The 19568-nt window shown below is 42.2% G+C and overlaps 1 protein-coding gene across 8 annotated transcripts in view; it reads right to left on the bottom strand.

Moving 5' to 3' along the window:
• tenm3 (teneurin transmembrane protein 3) overlaps positions 1-19568 on the bottom strand; it is a 355350-nt gene that overhangs the window by 4224 nt on the left and 331558 nt on the right. For all 8 annotated transcript variants that reach the window (XM_060873214.1, XM_060873217.1, XM_060873218.1 and 5 more), the window contains 6 exons: positions 11454-12328; positions 7994-8169; positions 6776-7011; positions 5915-6211; positions 568-2179; positions 300-430 (listed from right to left, as the gene is read on the bottom strand). In XM_060873214.1, coding sequence (XP_060729197.1) covers positions 300-430; positions 568-2179; positions 5915-6211; positions 6776-7011; positions 7994-8169; positions 11454-12328 — 3327 coding nt within the window. The remainder of the gene's footprint in view (positions 1-299; positions 431-567; positions 2180-5914; positions 6212-6775; positions 7012-7993; positions 8170-11453; positions 12329-19568) is intronic.

Here is a 19568-nt window from a genome sequence, read left to right as displayed (position 1 = left end):
TCTGAGTCTCTGCTTGTGAATCTTAAAAAACTAACAGGTCCAAGTAACACTTTCTAACTATGGAAGCTAGAGAAAAATGGAGTGCAAAAGTGTAGAAAAGGTGTCAAAGCGAGATCCTGGAGGGCCTAAGCTCTGTTGGCTTTACACATCTAATTAAAATCTTGAAAGACTTGTTAATTAGCTGACGGGTTAAATCAAGTGTAGTAAACTCAAGTCTAATGAATAGGATTTTCACTTGTTTGACTTCCAAGAACAAACAAAAGCAGTGATGATAAAAGAATATGGCAGGCTGTAAATACCGGAAGGTCGTCCCAGAGCTGACTCTTTCTCATCTCCAGTGAGGGCTGTGTGAGGTCAAATTTAGGAATCGGGAATCCGGGGATAGCATTGTGAAGGTGGAAGCCGAACGTTACCAGCCAGATGTTGACATCTAGAGACAGACATTTGACATTTAATTTTTTTAAAATCCAAATGAGCATTCAATTTAATGTGCCTAAGCAAGATAGACAGCTAAGCTACAACAACAGATGGAGGTCAGAGGAAAAAAAAAATCATACTTGTCCTTACCTGTAACATACTCTTTGACATCGTGCACTTTGCTAATAGGGTTATTGTTACGAAACATGTATAGGTTAAAGGGGGCAGGATCTTTTCCCACTCTGGTCCAGGTGCTAATATCTGGGGTGGTCCAGCGGCCAGCAGGAATGTCATAGTCTCTTTCTCCAAAATGAAGGAGCCTTGTAAGTGGGTCGTACAATCCTCCGTGGAACCCAATTGCCAGCTGAAAGTCAGGGTTGGAGTCAAAGTAGATCTCTCCGTAAGCAGTATATTGAACCTGCTTAAGTAGTAGCCCATTACTGCTAAAGACAGCTAGTGGAGTGCCAGTGTTGTCACAAGCAATGTAGAACTCCTCGCCACTGCTAATCTCCATGGCAAAAAGGTGGCCCTGCAGGTCGTAGTAGAGCGAGGTGATTTCTGAGCTGGAATGGTTGTAGACATGGGTGATGCGTGTAGGGTAGTTCAGATCAGCATAGAAGAACTGAAGGTGCTGACCAAGGCTGTTACGGGAAGCCAGTCGCCTCCCAAGTCCATCATAGCGATACTGGATAGTCCAACCATTGGCCTTGCTGTGGACTCTTACCAGCAGGCCTTTGGAGTTGTACTCAAAGATCTCAGTGCCTCTCTGCCTCAGGAATCCATCTTCATCCATCCGGTACTGTACGTCACCGAGGCGCGTGATGCGATCTCGAAGGTCGTAACGGAGCGGCGTGAGCCGAGCACTGTTACCCGGGTTAAGCAAGTGAAGATTGCCATTAAGATCATAGCTGTAGCGCCACATCATCTTCTCGTTCAAGTAAACGGTCTGTAGTTGGCCGTCCACATCGTACTCGTAGCTGTATTTGGTGGTGTTAGCAAAAGGTCCGATCTTGATCTCGCGTTTGGTGACACGGCCCATGTTGTCATACTGTATGGTTATCCAGTACATGAGGGATCGAAAGATCTCGTATTGAATCTCCTTGATACGGCCGTGGACATCAAAGTGCTTAGTGTATGTCATGACTGCCGTAGAGATGATCTGATTAATATCATAATAGATTACACCAAACTTGCCAAACTGTTCCACTTTGCCTGAGATGTCATCAAACTGGTAGAGGTCGATGGGTAGTGGCGTCTCGTTGATGACTCCTTGCATGCTCGTGACCCGGAAGCTGTTATCGTAAGAGTAGTCAAAGCGTGCATTGACCATGCCGTCCTCACTAAATCGGAAGATCTGTCTGTCCACTAGCGGGCCAATCTGACGATAACGGATGGAGCAGATAAAACCTTCACTCTGCAAGTTCACCGTCTTCAAGACACCAGCTGTCTCATCGTACGTGAAACTCACGCGTGTGCTGTCATACAGGATCTCTGAGATCTTGTTCTGCCTTCTGTACTTATAGAGGATGCGGCGTCCGGTGCCCAAGTGTGCCACACGAAGGAGCTGGCCGTCCTCGCTGTAGTCCACAGTGACCGAGGCGTTGCTCTCGGGCGGGTGATAGATGTTGCGGTAGTAGCCGATAGATCGGATCGTCTCCATGGTGTGACGCGCCACACTGGGCATGGTAATGGCAGAGAGCCTGTCTTGTAGGTCGAAGTCGAAGATGTACTGTCTCTGGCTGTGGAGCAGCAGCACCATGGACTGGAAATGAAGGAAATAAGCAATTAATTATTCTAACGAGTGTTTAAAATGCAAAGCGTGTGCAAAGACAGGTATTAACATGCAGTTCCAGTGCTGATTTCCTCGTTTAATTGAGGTCTCTTTGAGTCCTCATTTTCTAAACGCAGCACATTTTAATACGCTTGGATGCATAATTCTGAAGTGTTCTGAAATTACTGGCCTTTGCCTCTGCACTTATCTCATAAAGTAAGCTTGGGTGAAAATCATAATCACTTAGTGAAGCAGCAGGTAATAACCCTCTCAACATATTGTAGCGGATAAGCCTGATGCTCTTGTGGTTGAGAAGTCGCCATTTTTTATTTATATTTTTTTCACAACCGCAAACAGAATCTTTAATAAGCGTCTGATGTATGCTGAAACCACCTACTCAGCAACTCGGCTGTGATCTGTGATCGAAAGAGGTCTCATGTTTATTCGGAGCCGGTTTGTGGGGGTTTTGATGGACAGCATAAATAGCAATGATAAATAAGTGAGTCTAGCTGTATGGCCTGCTACACAAAGCCAACAACAAAACTCCCGACATCATTTATCTTGCCTTTTTTTTTTTTTTTAAATCTCCTCAATTCATGCTCTGCTGTGAAAGTACAAAAAAAAAAAAAAATAACAGCGAAAAAGCTGCCAGGGATTTTTCTTCCGATATTCATGTCAAATTATATTTGGTTGATGTTATTTAGCGTCCTCAGGCACTAGCAGTGTTTCTGGATTTGTATTTCCTTCACACAAAAATGTTGATGTTTAAACTCACAGGGTCTTTTTACACCTGGTCACTTCATGTGTTGTCTCTGATCCGATATCTATCTGATTTGTTAAAACTGTTCCATTTACATTAGGCCACATAAATGCGTCTCGGCGAATCGGATATCGATCCGATCTTTCTACTCCCGCCCAAAATGCTAATATATTTTACCTCATTTCCGGGGTAATTCAAACGGAACACACTTTGGTTTGTGCGGTTTTCAGAACGCAATCAAAAAGAAGACGTAAAAACCCGTTATGACGGTTATGCTACAAAAAACCAGCGTTTACATTTATTTGTTTCTGGCGCGATGCACGACTCGTGAGTCACCTGCGAGTGACGTACTTCCGTTTGGGAGGAGTATAGCGCTGATGTATGTAGCTTGAACAACCACATTCATTTACACCTGTCCGGTTTCATCTGAAACGCGTCCCAGACCACCTCCTGAAGGGGTTTGAACCATCGGATTTATATCCGTCTCTGAAACGTTTCGGAGGGAATTTAGACCTGGTCTTTTTACCATCGGATAGCTATCGGATCACAGAAAACACATGAAGTGACCAGCTGTAAAAACCCCCACAGACTCTGTAGTGACCACGATACTGAATACTAACAGGAACCTGGTAGAAGAAAGAAACACAACTAACGTCTTAAAGTTTACCAAGCTTGCTTTTTACCCAAACCTCATCACGCTACTATAAATCCTGGCCGGTGTGTGTAACGAGCACAAGCCTAACGAGCTATTGATTAACCTCTACATGTATCGATCAGCCTAACTAAATTTATAGTCTACTCCTTCCAGGCTCAGAGCCATTAATTTAATAATGAGGTAGAAGACTTTCGCACTGGAAAAATCACATCTGTAAGGTTTTGGTTTGCACGCGTGCAGCTGTGTGGTGAAGAGCATTAAAGGAAGAACAGCTGTTAGGAGTCAATCATTCTAACTCTATAATTCACTCTAAAAATTCTTTTAAAAAAAGGACTAAAAATAAACGGAATTCAGTGGTTAAAATATACATAGAACAGGATCATTTACAGCATTTAGCAGACGCCCTTATCCAGAGCGACTTACATTATAATACAACTGAGCAACTGAAGGTTAAGGGCCTTGCTCAGGGGCCCAGCAGTGGCAGACTGGTGGACGTAGGAATCGAACTCACAACCTTCCGATTGGTAGCCCAACACCTTAACCACTAGGCTACCACATCCCTATGCACGCAGGAACAACATGGACAGGACGAGCAATAATAATAATCTCAATAAAGATTTTTTAAATAGCTTTCATACAAAAATCGAAAAAAAGTCAGAATAATAATAAATAATTTTCTTTATTTTTATTTTTTTATTTTTTTTTTTGTGGACCCTCAGGCTGCGCCACTGTAATAAAAAAGCTAATAAAATGACAAAAGTACACACACACACACACACACACACACGATAAATAATGTTTATTCAAATGAAAAAAATCAGTAAAGTCTGAACTTGTGAACTTTCTCTGTGAGTTTTCACAAACTTAACCCCTCCTCTACCTTCTTCTCTGTTCTTTCTTTCTTTGGTCTTTAAACCCCGTCTTTTCCCTTGAGCCTCGTTTTTTTTTTACCCATAAGTCTTTCTTTACAACACTCCTAAAGCCGTCCCTCGCACAAACATCCTTTTATTTCTTCTTTTTCTCCTTCTTCTCCTCTCTCCACGGCAAACACTAGTATCCACAAAGTCTCAATAATTCAAAGACAAGTCACAAACGTGCCGTACATCCAGGTCTTTGTCCTACAAAACACATTTTTCCTTTGGCTGTTATTTTGGGAAGCTGGCACAGGACTATTAGTGTGTCCTTTGAATCCTTAGAGGGAAATTAAGAAGTCAGCACCTCTGATAAATCTCCAGCTGAGCTCTGTGGTCACAGGGAGTTCCAGTCAAAGCTCAGATGGAGACTGCTGACTACAAACGAGTGTGTTCCTGAACTTACACGACCCAGCATCAACTTCAGAGATAAACTTTATCAGCACTAGAAGGTGACTGAACACTTTCTCCTCCATGGTTCAGGATTTTCACAGCTAGTGTTTCGTGTTGGTTTAACGTTAATTTTACACTGAAACATTGTTATTGCAGCGAATCGGTTTAACGTCCAGTCTGATACAAAGCACTGAAATGTCCTCCATGATCATTTCATCGTACTGTTATTTATTAAATACGAAAACTACAATCTTTTTCAAGTTAACTTTGTTTGACATTTTTAAACTGATTATTGATGCATGAATTATTATTATTAATTATTGATAATAATAATAGTAATAACAATAAAAATAATAATAATGATAATAATAATAATAATAATAATAATAATAATAATAATAATAATAATAATAATTAAAAAAATAATAGTAATAGTAATAATAATAATAATACTAATAATAATAATCGTAATAATAAACATAATAATAATAATAATAATAATAATAATAATAATAATAATAATAATAATAATAATAATAATAATAATAAAAATAAAATAATAATAATAATAATACCTTTTGTCGATAAAACAACAATATTAAGTGCTATTTATTTATTTATTTATTTATTTATTTATTTATTTATTTTTAAAGTACACAATAAGATTTATTTATTTCTAACTGCACTAAGCTGACTCTACTCCACACTCCACATCATTTTCTTTTTATTTAACATATTTTCATTTCTATCTTCTAAACAAATGCATAATTAACAAAATTGATCAAAATAATCATTTATCTGAATAAATAAATCACAGTTAATGTCTCTTGGGATAATGACTACAGGATATTTTCCTAATAATCACCTTGCTTTTTTTTTAAATAGACTAGCCTTTCATATCATTCAGCATTTCATTGGAATTATTTAACATTTACATTTTATTTTTTCTAACATCCCCATGATGTTCATCATCTAATCATTACTGTTTTACAGTTTGGGCTCCTCACCTTGTCCAGGTAAGTGTAGCTCCATGACTTGCCATCAGCGAAGGTTCTGGAGACGATGCGTCCCTGACTGTCGTACTCCACCCGCTCCACAGTCGCCCCTCGCTGGATGCTCGTCACTTGGCCGCTGCTGGAGTAGGTCAGGTTCACGGACATGAGTTTACTGCTGGGAACCCACAGTGTCGGGTGACCCGCCGCGTCATACACAATCTTCAGCAGGAATTTACGGTGGTCGTCATAAATCTTCTCTGTCTTCAGAGTCCGGTCGTAATCCACCGACAGCAGGTTCCTTCCGTTCACCTTTTATACAGAATAAAACAACGCGGGATACGGATGAGTACGAGATTCAGTGCACGGTCGCGTCATCTTTATTACCGTCAATTATTTTGGAATATTGAGTATTTTTTACTAAATTACTCTGAGACACTGGCACAAAATCATGAGAGATGCTTGAGCTAACTGGATCAAACACTGCACTTGGAAAGAGAAATAAATGACCTTTATCTGTTTTATACATAGAACACTTACTAGACCTTCGCTGTACTTTCTAAACCTTGCAGCTTAATGAAAGAAGCCAGAAAGATGGAAATACCTGAAGGGATCAGTCAAAAGACTGACTTTACAGTTTCTAGCACACATCACAGCTCCACTATGTGACCTTCACAACAGTAAACAAACATAAAAAGCTGTTTGCTTTTCTGCAGGTAGGTTAAATACCTTCCTTTCTTTTCACTTCACATAAATGAGCCAAAAATCTAAACACACATAGGAATGTGAATATTATGCTAGTTTTGTTAAGTCAGTAACACGTGAGTGTGTGTTGTGTGTTAGCTTCCTGAGTGCAGTTTGAAAAGTCGAGCTCACCCTCAGCTTGCGTCCGAACACTATGACCTTGCCTCTGGTCTGCTCTTTCCTGAATCTCCACTCCACCAGGTTCTGGCCGTTTTCTCCCGGCAGGCTCATGTTCCTCCGGGCCACAGTAGGGTTGGCTGCTCCCGCCAGGATGTGAGGCTCGGTCTGGTAGTGTGAGTCCATGCCGTTGGCGTAAATAACCCTCATAGAGCTGTCGTAGCCCACCTGATAACTGTTCCTCAACTGATCTGTTAGATTAGATCAGAATAAAGAGGTTGCGTGTCATGAATGTACAACAGCGGCTCTGCATCCTTTCCACCAAAAACACGTCTCTGTCTTATACCACAGCGCTGTGGAGCTCTGGGCTCTGACTGACCAGATGCTCTCTATATTCCTGTCACTTCACAGATCAGCAGAAGTTCCAGCTGTCAGACAGATCCCAAGTTCCTGCTTATGTGCTTATTTCTATAGTAACAGCTCATTCAGAGGTGATGTCTGTGTAGTAGGGCTGGGCGATAAAACGATAACGATACGTATCGCGATAGACACGTGATCGATATCAATAAAAAAATGTGTTCGATAAAACGTTCGATATTTTTTATTCTGAGTCCGAAGAAAACAGAGGTTGCGAAGCAAGTTTGGTTGCATTAACAAAGGCACTCGCACTCTGGTAACCTAGCAACGTAGGGAGTGACATGCTAATAGCCAATAATGTAACAGTATCACGTTTGGTTGCACCTTAAATGTTAAGAGATAACAGTTAAGTGTTCATTGTGACTTTAGACTTATGTTTACATTATAATTATTAGAGTTTTCCTGCTTGTTGACATTTCTGTCTTAATAACAGGGGATTATGATCAGAGGAAGGTTAAGTTTAAAATAAAAAGGTTTAAATGTAATATATTTTTCTCCTGGTCCTTATTTTAAACGGGTCATAAAATATATCAATAATTATCGATATCGACCGATATGAAACACTGATATCGCGATACAGTTTTCAGCCGTATCGCCCAGCCCTACTGTGTAATGTATGGAAGGAGCCTCCAGTAACTGTAAGTTTCCTCAAATCTTCAGGAGATTACGTTTCTTTGTTGTTTCTGTGTAATGTTGATGAAAAGCTGCGAATTTGTCTTATTAACATGGAGACGCTAAAGAGATGCTGGCGAGGGAACCACTGTTTATAGCCTCGGTGATTTAAAGTTAAAGCAGATGGCAGGGATCTGTTATTACCTTGTACGAGTGTGTAGAACGAGTCGATGGAAGAGAGGTTAGTGGTAATGCTGACATCATCGTCTCTTCCTGAAGTCTCGATGTCCACCGTGAGCGCTCGGTCCATCTCCTCGATCAGACTGGTGATAACTCCTGTAGGGAAGGTGACGTTCGTCAGTCTTCCCTCACTGTCGTAGCTGAAAAACACACAGAAATCCGCTAGCACCAATCCACAATAATCACTAATCACTAATCACCATTGTTCCTGACTACTCGTCACTGAACACCATCGTTCCTGACCACTCGTCACTGAACACCATCTTTCCTGACCACTAATCACTGAACACCAACGTTCCTGACCACTAATCACTGAACACCAACGTTCCTGACCACTCATCACTGAACACCATCGTTCCTGACCACTCGTCACTGAACACCATCTTTCCTGACCACTAATCACTGAACACCAACGTTCCTGACCACTAATCACTGAACACCAACGTTCCTGACCACTCATCACTGAACACCATCGTTCCTGACCACTCGTCACTGAACACCATCGTTCCTGACCACTCGTCACTGAACACCACTGTGTCCAGACTATTATTGTAATTACTGAGCGTCTTTCAGTAACTTTCTTCTCCCAGGAACTCTTTCCGATATGCAAATAAACATGACGCCTCAATTAATATGCAAATAAGTCGACGATGTTATACGGTGACGCCTGACAACTTTTTGCGTGCACATTATCTACTTTCCCCTGAAAAAAGAATTTGCATCACTGGTCTATACAGGAAGTTATTATTTTCTACCTGTCAGGTGTCAGCTTTAGTTAGAAAACACATTATCTTCTGGTGAACACTGTACGAATTGTTAGGATTAACTAAATATCTTTGACTGAATTTATTTACTGAAATCTACTACAGCAGGAGTCCATTTGGTTCCTATAAGACTGCACCATATTGTACACGTGCGCGTGTGTGTGTGTGTGTGTGTGTGTGTGATTAATGTATAAATGTGTTTTTTTGAAGTTTCTATGTTCTTGCACGTGTGTTGCGTGTGCTTTGGCTGATGTGCTGAGTGAAATTCCTGCATGTCCTGAACACAGTGAATAATAAATCCTGCTGTTGAAAGATGAAGCACCATTAAAAATGAGATTAGTTTTATAACCTAGAGCTAGCCAGAAAGCGCCGTCTGTCAGTGACGGGTCTAATCTAATTCTACACACACATGTGCACGTGCACACACACACACACACGCGCGCACACACACACCGTGTTCATATTAGAGCAGAAGAACACATTTCACATATTCTTGGCCATGTGGTCCATTCAGCAGCTCCTCTTCTTTTTCTTTCTTTCTCATGGTGAGCATGTCGGGATTAAATGACAGTTTTTTGAGAGCTGCAGGTTTTTTGCTGTCATGTGGCTGCATCTAGTCACTGAATGTTCTGAAACGGACACCGAGCCGATTTAACGGAACATCCCATGACGGCGGTGTAATACACATCAGATGGGATCACAGAGTTTCCGAGCTTTGTGAGGATGAAAAATATCACACCGAATCGTCTATTAAAGACCAGAGAGACCAAGGAGACACAAACCTCTTAAGCTCCGAGGCAGAGACTGATCAGTGCTGATACGGGACTCCAGCACAGATGTTTTTATGTTCTGGGGAAGTCTCGCTTTCCAGAAAATCACTCCACCATCTAATATATAAGCGCTCTCTCACTCTCTCTCTCTCTCTTTCTGTATGTAAACAGCACATGCTGGATATAAATCCATGTCATTGTAATGCAGATGGAGAGAGCAGCAGAGACCAGATTCAGATGATTTTACAGACTCTTCACATCTTTCATTTATGACCGCTGACGTTTATTTCCAGAGACTCATAGATTCTTCTGCTCGGATCGAACGCGTCCATCTGGATTGTATACGCACCGCAAAATACTTTCGAAGCTTAGTATAAATGTCATTTTACACTTTCAGATGATGTTTGTGGGCACAGAGTATAATTTATTGCTAAAGGTTGGGGCTCAGTTGAACAAAAGCAGAAGAGAACGAGTGCAGGAGAAGAGACAGAACTGTACGGTTCGGGAAAGTCAGCACGAGGCACCACTTTACAGTGCGTTTCAGTCTGCTCGTGTAGATAGAGCTAAAATATATATGACGAGTGAATCTAGTATCACAATGCACTATGAGGTATAATGTAGTTCCTTACACGAGTATGTGTGTGTGTGTGTGTGTGTGTGTGTGTGTGTGTTTAGTTGGAGATGGAGCTGTGCTGGTTTATTGGAGCACATTTCAGGTACAACGCTGAACCCAAGTGTGGAGTGAAGATGAACATTAAATAGTGTTCACATTCCAGTCACATGTGTGTGTGCCCTGTGATGGGTTGGCACTCTGTCCAGGGTGTATCCTGCCTTGATGCCCGATGACGCCTGAGATAGGCACAGGCTCCCCGTGACCCGAGGTAGTTCGGATAAGCGGTAGAAGATGAATGAATGAATGAATTCCAGTCACATGTCTCTACTGTAATTACTGTAAATGTCCTCAATTACGAGGCTTTATTAGATATTTTATATCCACTCAGTCACGACAAAATCAAATCCATGTCACTTTCATGGTGAACCAAACTAAAGCCAGCTCTAAATTCAACACGTCTATGAGCTGAGATTCAGCTGTAACACTGACCTGTCTGACCAATCAAACGCAGCGTGGGATCTGATCCCATGATGCACCGGTGCACATGCCGAGAGCGAAGAAACACACCAGTCCCCCCTACGGAAGCGTCGACCGTGTGCTTTTTTATCCTTAAAATGCTTTAAACTGTAGCATTTATTAATATTTAACATTAAAAGTTTTCTTTTTTTAAGTTTGTCACATAATCTTGTAATGTTCAATGTGAAAGTTTCATTCCTATAATATATAGATTTTTTTTTTTTATATCTTTTTAATGTTTGAACTTCTTTTGTATTAATATGTCACTTATAACGTTCTAACTTATAAACGTTCAAAACGCTTCATTTTTAAGTTATTAGTCAGGATTTCTTAATGTTTCATGTTGAATGTGTTTGAGTTTTAACACAAACGTTCTGTACATCGTCGTCGTCGTTAACAGACGCTGTTGAACGTTTGACTTTTTAAGCGTCTGATTGAAATGATTTCATTTCTTTTCATGTTCAATGTGGAGAGTTTAGATTTTTGAAAAGTTTTGCCTAAAATGTACAGAATAAAAAACATTTTTTTATTATTAATGTTTTAGTTTTTTTCCTGCAGTGTGTTAACCTTTCATTGGGTTCTAGATTATGTCCATTATGAAGTTTTGTTTATTTACCTGGATGTTGTATAAAGTTGTACAAGTTGTTTTTTACGGCCTGAATTCTCTGTGTAAGCTGATGTGACTTTAACGTTTCTGAATGTTCAGGCTGAAGTGTGTGTAGACTTGTGTTAGCTGTGTGTGGAGCAGCATCCTGACTCACTCGTAGAAGGTGCTCCAGCCAATCTGCGTGCTCTTGGTGGCGAGCAGGCCGCTGTTGCCGTGGTAAGTGAAGAGCGTGAGCTCCTGTCCCTGAGCCGTCAGCGTCTTCAGGCCTCCGTTGGTGCTGATGGTGATCCAGATCACCTGGTTGTCGGGGGCGACTAGGCGTACGGGCATGCGGTTCGGGTCTCGGCGGACACGCAGGGTGTTGCCGTTGCCGTCAGCGACGGCGGTGACATCACCCTCGTTGCTGTAGCTGAAGTTGTACAAGTAGTCCCCGGTAACGAGGCTCAAGGTGTGCTGGTGCGTACCATTCACATCGAATATGTAGAGCTCCTGCGCTGCTGGAGAGGCCACTTCATAAAATCCAGACGAGGCCAGAGGAGGGCGGTTTCGTGAAATGGCTCGGATACGGATGTTGCCCAAATCGGCGACGTAAAGAGTTCCATCAGGGGAAACGACCAGCGAGGATGGGGCATTTAGCCTAGCATCTTTAGCGTAGCCATCTCCCGTGAGGTAGCAGTCACAGTTGGCGTCGTTTTTGCAGTCGCACTCGGATGGCGCCCCCGCCAGGTGCGTGATCTCTCCGTCTGTGCTCACCTGTCTCACTCGGTTGATCTTCTTCTCGTCGCTCTCGGCGATATACAGCACGCCGCTGAAGGACACGGCGATGGCGGTGGCGCCCTCCAGGGTGGTCTGGATGGCACGTTTTCCCAGAGCGTACTCGATGCCTGGAACCTGACAGTGCATGGGACGTCCCGCTACGATGCGCACCTGTCGGTTCTCCGTGATCTGAAGTACAACGTTGTTGTCCAGCACATAAATCGAGTTATCCATGGGGTTGATGGCCAAGTCTGTTGGCCACTCCAAACGCACCTGCGGGGAAATGAGATGCAGCACAGATGTCAGAGATACGCAATCTGAATACAAAACATGCGCACACACACCTTTAACACTCGCACAAACTTTTGTTTGGGTAAATCATTAAAACTTTGGATGTTCATGATTTCTGAGTTTAGATGTTGTAACTTTAGCCACGCTAACGTGTCGATGCTACATAAGACTGATATCTAAAATGGCCGACGGTTAGCTACAGTAGTCACATGGCTGCTTTTAGCTGTACGGCTGCACTGCCGATGTTACTGAGAGCTTATCTGACTTCAGTACATTTCAGATGTCGAGTTCTCATGCAGGAGAAGCCGACGGGGTATAAAAGATGAGAACAGATGATATTAAATGATGCCAGAGCGAGTGTGTGTTTAAGTCTCTCCATTGCTTAGGAAGGTAAAGGCCTGTAGTGACTATGCGTTTTAATTCCTCTTGTCCCCGTGTCTCCGGGTCCCCGTCTCTTTCTCTGAGGCTGAAGCGTCTCTGTGACACTGATGAAGAAGAATCCTTTACTTTGGAGCTCTAATACAATGCGGGATCGTACTTTATTTCATTCTACTGTCACTGGGTCATTTATTTTGTGCCAGAGGGGATAAACAACAACAACAAGAAGCAGAAGTAAAATCTTGAGCGTTGGGTATCGATGCGGATCCTTTTTTAACGAGGATTTTATGGCACTTTTGCCACTAATAGTCTCTTTGCTAGGTCTGAATCAGAGCTAAATTTTCTCCTGATTCGTTTTCTGCTTGGTTTCCTACTGCACGTAATTAAACGAATCAAAAAACAAGAAAAAAAAACAAGGGTGTGTGTGTGTGTGTGTGTGTGTGTGTGGGGCTGAAAACGACCTTGAAGAACACTTTCAACCAATTAAGTGCGTGTAGAAATCAACAAAATGATCCGGGCCCAGAGAACACAGAGCTGGGGCTAAATTAATGATTAGATAATTATATAAAGTCGGAACACGTTTGTGTCACATGCAGATGTTCTTCTTCTCTTTGCTCTCTGGATCACACGGCACTGCTGCAGAGCTCCGTACAGACCTGCGTCCTTCAGCGCACAGACAGAAAACACACTCATGTTTGATTGACTTCCTGCACTGGAGTCGAGTCAGAGTCAGAGTCAGAGTCCTGAGATAAGGCCAGTAAAGTCCAGTCCTATTCACACACCATTACAGCATCTCATCGTCTGATTGGTCAGTTTAATGATGACGATTAGCGATGATGTCGTCTACAGGAAGTCCACACTTCTGTCCTATCACTGCTGCAGTCTATCATCTGATGGATTGAGTGAAGAAGCAAATTGTAAAGAAAAAAAAACCTTCTTGTCTGTAATTCTGTTCAATCAAACAAACTGTAGTGTGGAGGCTGGAAGTCAGTGTTTAAGACGGAGGAACAGATGTGTGGTTAAAGCACAATTAGCTCAAAGTACACGTGATGAGAATCAAGCTGAACGTCCTTTCACTTATAATTAACACCAAAGGGTTTTATAATGACTCTCTCTCTCTCTCTCTCTCTCTCTCTCTCTCTGTCTCTCTCTCTCTCTGTCTCTCTCTCTCTGTCTCTCTCTCTTTGTCTCTCTCTCTTTGTCTCTCTCTCTCTCTCTCTCTCTCTCTCTCCACATGTGTGAATGTGAAGGGAACGTGTGAAAAAATCTTTGGCCTCTTGCCCATTTTCATGACTTTCTGTCCTTTACTTTCTTTTTTATTAAATAAACTGTAAAGTTAGCAGTTATAAAGTTATATGTAGTTATAACTGAATAGTTGAGAGACGGAGAGAATAGTGACGGAGAGAGGGATGATGGAGAGAGGGAGCAGGACATTGTAGTGTACCATGTGTCTCATGCACAGTGTCAGGTGTGAGGTGGAGAAGACTGGCACACAGGAGGAGGAGGAGGAGGAGGAGGAGGAGGAGGAGGTGTTAGGAGTCAGTGTGAGAGCAGGATGGTGAGAGACCTTCTCCTCCTCCTCCTCCTCCTCCTCCTCCTCCTCCTGTACAAATGAATCTGTGCTGGTGAAAAAGGAGAGATTGATCAGAGAGATAAGTGAAAGTAGAACAGAATAAAAGGAGTCATGATCACTTTCCTCTCTGTCTGTTCCTCTGACACCAGACCACATTTCACACTTTCTCCTGTTCATGAAAAAATGAAATGATTCTCCTCCTGCCTGCTTTCTCTCTCTCTTTCCCTCTCTCTCCCACAGTCTCTCTGTCTGTCTCTCCCACTCTCATTCTTTGTCCTTGTCTTTGTCTCTCTCTCTTAACTCTGTTCTTCTCTAATTCACATATTCTTTTTAAGTGGAATCTCTCTCTCTCTCTCTCTCTCTCTCTTTCTCTCTCTCTCTCTCTCTCTCTCTCTCTCTCTCTCTCTCCCTCTCTTTCTCTCTCCCTCTTGTAAGAACATTAAACACTAATGCTGTAGAAATAAAAGCTTTCTCATCTTCTGCGTCTGCATTATACATGATCCACTTCAGCTTCACTGCTAACACTATTTGACCATTAACACGGGGTCGGGGTCCTCAGGCTGATGGACGCTGGGGACAGAAACACACTCCGAGGGACAGATGCGGAGAGAGAGAGAGAGAGAGAGAGAGAGAGAGAGAGAGAGAGAGAGCAGGATTGACAGGGTCTCGTGGTCAAGCAGGGCAACATATATTTAATTATTTTTTACACTACAGAAATTTGCGATTACAATAAAAAAAAAAAGAAAAGAGCAGGTGATGCTTTTTATCCCTTTATTGTACCATGTCACACTGAATACTGGTCACAGTCCATGTCCATTTTTTTAACTCTGAGCACATTTTCCTGCTCCGCACTGTAACAAAGCTTCTATTCTGAACGCAGTAGGCTTTAATGCTCCTCGAGGATCGTTAATCCGCAGATTAAACACGGCACAAGTTCACTTATCTCTTCTTTATATGCTGCTCAGCTCTCATAATCTGCTACTTACGAGGGTTTACAACATGAAGCTCCACTCAGCGCTCGCACTGCAGGACCGATCCACAGACGTGCTTACAGACGCCATGAGATGCCTCCTGAGATACACGGACTATACACCATACCGTAATATTTATAATCTTACTGTCCGGTGTCACTCAGATCAGGAGGAGGTTCTCTTCTGACTCTGGCTCCTCTCAAGGTTTAATCCTCATATCATCTCAGGGGGTTTCTCCTCACCTCCTGCTCATTAAGGATCATTTTCATTCGGAATATTTAGATTTCTATAAAGTTTCTTTGCGATAATGTCCACCGTTAAAAGCGCTAAACAAATAAAATTGGATTGAATCTTTTTTCAGATCTTTTTTGAGGATTTCTCACCGCCTCCTTCACCCACATAAACCAGGATGGCGATAATCCTGGGTGACCGGATGGCGTGTGTTTGAGGAGCTCTGGTGTACGTGTGGTACCGGAGAGCCGCTTGAACATCACCAGGACTTCGGAAACTCATGAGCTCACAGAATAAACACTGAATTCAGTAGTAATATAATATGTAGTATCTGTATAGTAAATCATTTAGAATAATTAGACAGACTGAAATAAGTGACGTGACGTACGGTTAAGTACGGTGACACACTCAGAAGTCTTTCTCTGCGTTTAACCCATCCAAAGTGCACACACACACAGCAGTGAACACACACCCGGAGCAGTGGGCAGACATTTATGCTGCGGCGCCCGGGGAGCAGTTGGGGGGGGTTCGGTGCCTTGCTCAAGGGCACCTCAGTCGTGGTATTGCCAGCCCGAGACTCGAACCCACAACCTTAGGGTTAGGAGTCAGACTCTCTAACCATTAGGTCACGACTTCCCCACAGGAAGTACTCACTCACTCACTCACTCACTCACTCACTCACTCACTCATTCACTCACTCATCTTCTACCGCTTATCTGAACTACCTCGGGTCACGGGGAGCCTGTGCCTATCTCAGGCGTCATCGGGCATCAAGGCAGGATACACCCTGGACGGAGTGCCAACCCATCACAGGGCACACACACACACTCTCATTCACTCACACAATCACACACTACAGACAATTTTCCAGAGATGCCAATCAACCTACCATGCATGTCTTTGGACCGGGGGAGGAAACCGGAGTACCCGGAGGAAACCCCCGAGGCACGGGGAGAACATGCAAACTCCACACACACAAGGTGGAGGTGGGAATCGAACCCCCAACCCTGGAGGTGTGAGGCGAACGTGCTAACCACTAAGCCACCGTGCCCCCCCCACAGGAAGTAAATTCTACTAATTAGAATTAAATAACAAGGTCTATTTCAGCAGGTGTGAGAGAGTTAAACTATAAGTAGGACACAGGAAAGTTTCACTGAAGTGTTGCAATCCGTTTTCAATACTTTTTTTTTAGTGATTCAGGAAATGTTAATACGGCTGTTTTGAGGAAACGCAGCCCGGCGTGTTATATGAAACAATTTCATGGCAGCTATTTTTGAGCGCTGAAATGGACAAGGATATATGAAGTTCATCTTAAAATATTAGATGACTGTACTGGAAATAAGACTTTACCTTCTGTCCTGCAATAAGAAACATAAAAACATCATCCATCATTTGTCTGAAAGCTCCAAAAGACAAAACGACTGAGCTTCCAGTGTCCACCTGCGTCCTCGTCTACCGCCGCTAATCCGATACACCGCGCTTAGATGAGTTTCAGACAAAAATGAATATATACCTGTTACACAGAGTGTTTAGGCTCCGCCCACATACCTGTGAGGCATGCTTTGATTGGCCGAAAGATTCATAAACGTGTGTAAAGCAAAGCTGTGTTTTTTTGCTAATCTACTTCCTTCATTTTGCGTCATTTGAATTGTCCACATTAAAGTTGGTGTTGTGAGATCGGACAGGAGGCCTGAGATCGGACAGGAGGCCTGAGATCGGACAGGAGGCCTGAGATCGGACAGGAGGCCTGAGATTAGACATGCTGTTAATAGTGAACGAGTCGTACTGTAGTTTAGTCTAAACCACATCACTGCTGAATGAGCAGGGGAATAATGATCAAATTATCACTGTCTTTACTCAACACTGTCTTTACTCAACACTGTCTTTACTCAACACTGTCTATGTTAAACACTGTCTTTACTCAACACTGTCTATGTTAAACACCGTCTTTACTCAACACTGTCTATGTTAAACACCGTCTTTACTCAACACTGTCTATGTTAAACACTGTCTTTACTCAACACTGTCTATGTTAAACACCGTCTTTACTCAACACTGTCTATGTTAAACACCGTCTTTACTCAACACTGTCTATGTTAAACACTGCCTTTACTCAACACTGTCTATGTTAAACACTGTCTTTACTCAACACTGTCTATGTTAAACACCGTCTATGTTAAACACCGTCTATGTTAAACACCGTCTTTACTCAACACTGTCTATGTTAAACACTGTCTTTACTCAACACTGTCTATGTTAAACACTGTCTTTACTCAACACTGTCTATGTTAAACACTGTCTTTACTCAACACTGTCTATGTTAAACACTGTCTTTACTCAACACTGTCTATGTTAAACACCGTCTATGTTAAACACCGTCTTTACTCAACACTGTCTATGTTAAACACTGTCTTTACTCAACCCTGTCTATGTTAAACACTGTCTTTACTCAACACTGTCTATGTTACACACCGTCTGTAAAAACACCATGTTTAGAAAATCTGTCAATAATAAACAGTTTTTATAAAACACCATCTATACAAAACACTGCCCATATTAATCAGTCTGTAGCGAACACCATCTATAGTAAACACCCCCATAGTAAACACTGTTTTTAGGAGCCACTGTCCATATTCATCACTGTCTATACTTAACGTCGTCTGTAATAAACACCCTCTATATAAAACACAGCCTTTAGAAAACACCATCTACACAAATTGCTAGAGATCTCTGTCCATAGTAAAGGTGAAGATTTTTCTGTGTTCAGTCGGTGGATAAAAAATGACCTGTGTGTACAATGTTAAATCAACACAAACATCCACACAGTAGCTTGAAAAACGTCGACAAACTGGTGTTTAGTGTAAATCTTTAGTCTCCCAGTAAACACACTGCTGTTTCTTCCATAAAGACTTGAGAGTGCTGTGAATCGGTGGCGTTTCACCCGACTGCAGCTTCTGGTCCTCTTTATTCGTGTGAGAACGAGACACTGCCATGTTTCTACATTATAATGAACGCTTCCTGAAGGCTAAGTGTGATCCTCTTAATGAGCCCACTTCAACACTCCAACACGTTCCAAGTGCTGCAGTGAGAGTTAACATCGTCCAAATGAAACAAAAAAAACACCCACCAAGCTCTAATCAGACAGAGTTGAACCGTCGTCACGCTGAGATTCTATTTTATTTCAGAGACAGAACTGAACTGATGGAGAGAATAACTGAGTTTAACTGTGTTAGAACAGACAGATGGGGGCAGTGTAGCTCTGTCACACACGGAGGGAGAACCGTGTGTGTGTGTGTGTGTGTGTGTGTGTATCTGATATACAGTACTGTAACCTGTTTAGATGTGTTTATATTAAAAACATCATTTTATTTTACAAATGTCTGACTATTTTTCTGTTTGTAAATGTTTAGCATTATTTAAATAATCCATTCATTTTATTCCTTCGTGATGAAGAGATTTTGTGATGTAAAAAAAAAAATGAAACCGAGATCAATGTCAGAAGTCAGAATAAGCTGGTTGCATACGTATTCACACCCCTACACTAGCAGTCTGTTGAGCAGTTTGTGGTTTGATTCGACAGCTCAGTGTAAAAGTCCGTCAGCTTGACTTATAGGGTGATATTTCTTCCTCTTCTTTCTTCTAAAACCTTCTACTGAGCTCCAGTAGAAACTAAAGTAAGAGTATCTCGTGTTCACTGCTCGCTCATGGTATGTTCACCTCACACACTTTTTGTGTGATTGTGTCTGAGCTCTGGCTTGTAGTGAACTTGTTCCTGTGTTGATGAGGATGTGGGCTTTGGGTCGTTGTCATGCTGAAAGGTGAAATTTCTTTTCATTTTCTCTTTACTAGCAGACCCCTGAAGGCTTCACACTAAAAACCACTGCTACTTGTAGTTATTTCTGATTCCTTCCACCTTGATAAATGCTACCACCACCGTGCTGCACTGTGTGGACAAGGCATTGTATTTAAGCATCAAACATGGCATGATGGGATTTTTACACCTTTTGACTTGGTCTCATCAGACCAGAACATATTGTGCCGTGCGGCTTGGAGATGATTTTGTGCTTGA

The sequence above is a fragment of the Tachysurus vachellii genome, chromosome 6 (assembly GCF_030014155.1).
Source record: "Tachysurus vachellii isolate PV-2020 chromosome 6, HZAU_Pvac_v1, whole genome shotgun sequence".
In the NCBI taxonomy this organism is placed as follows: Eukaryota; Metazoa; Chordata; class Actinopteri; order Siluriformes; family Bagridae; genus Tachysurus; species Tachysurus vachellii.
Note: the sequence above shows the minus strand (reverse complement) of the source record. Positions and strands in the feature narration are given on the sequence as shown.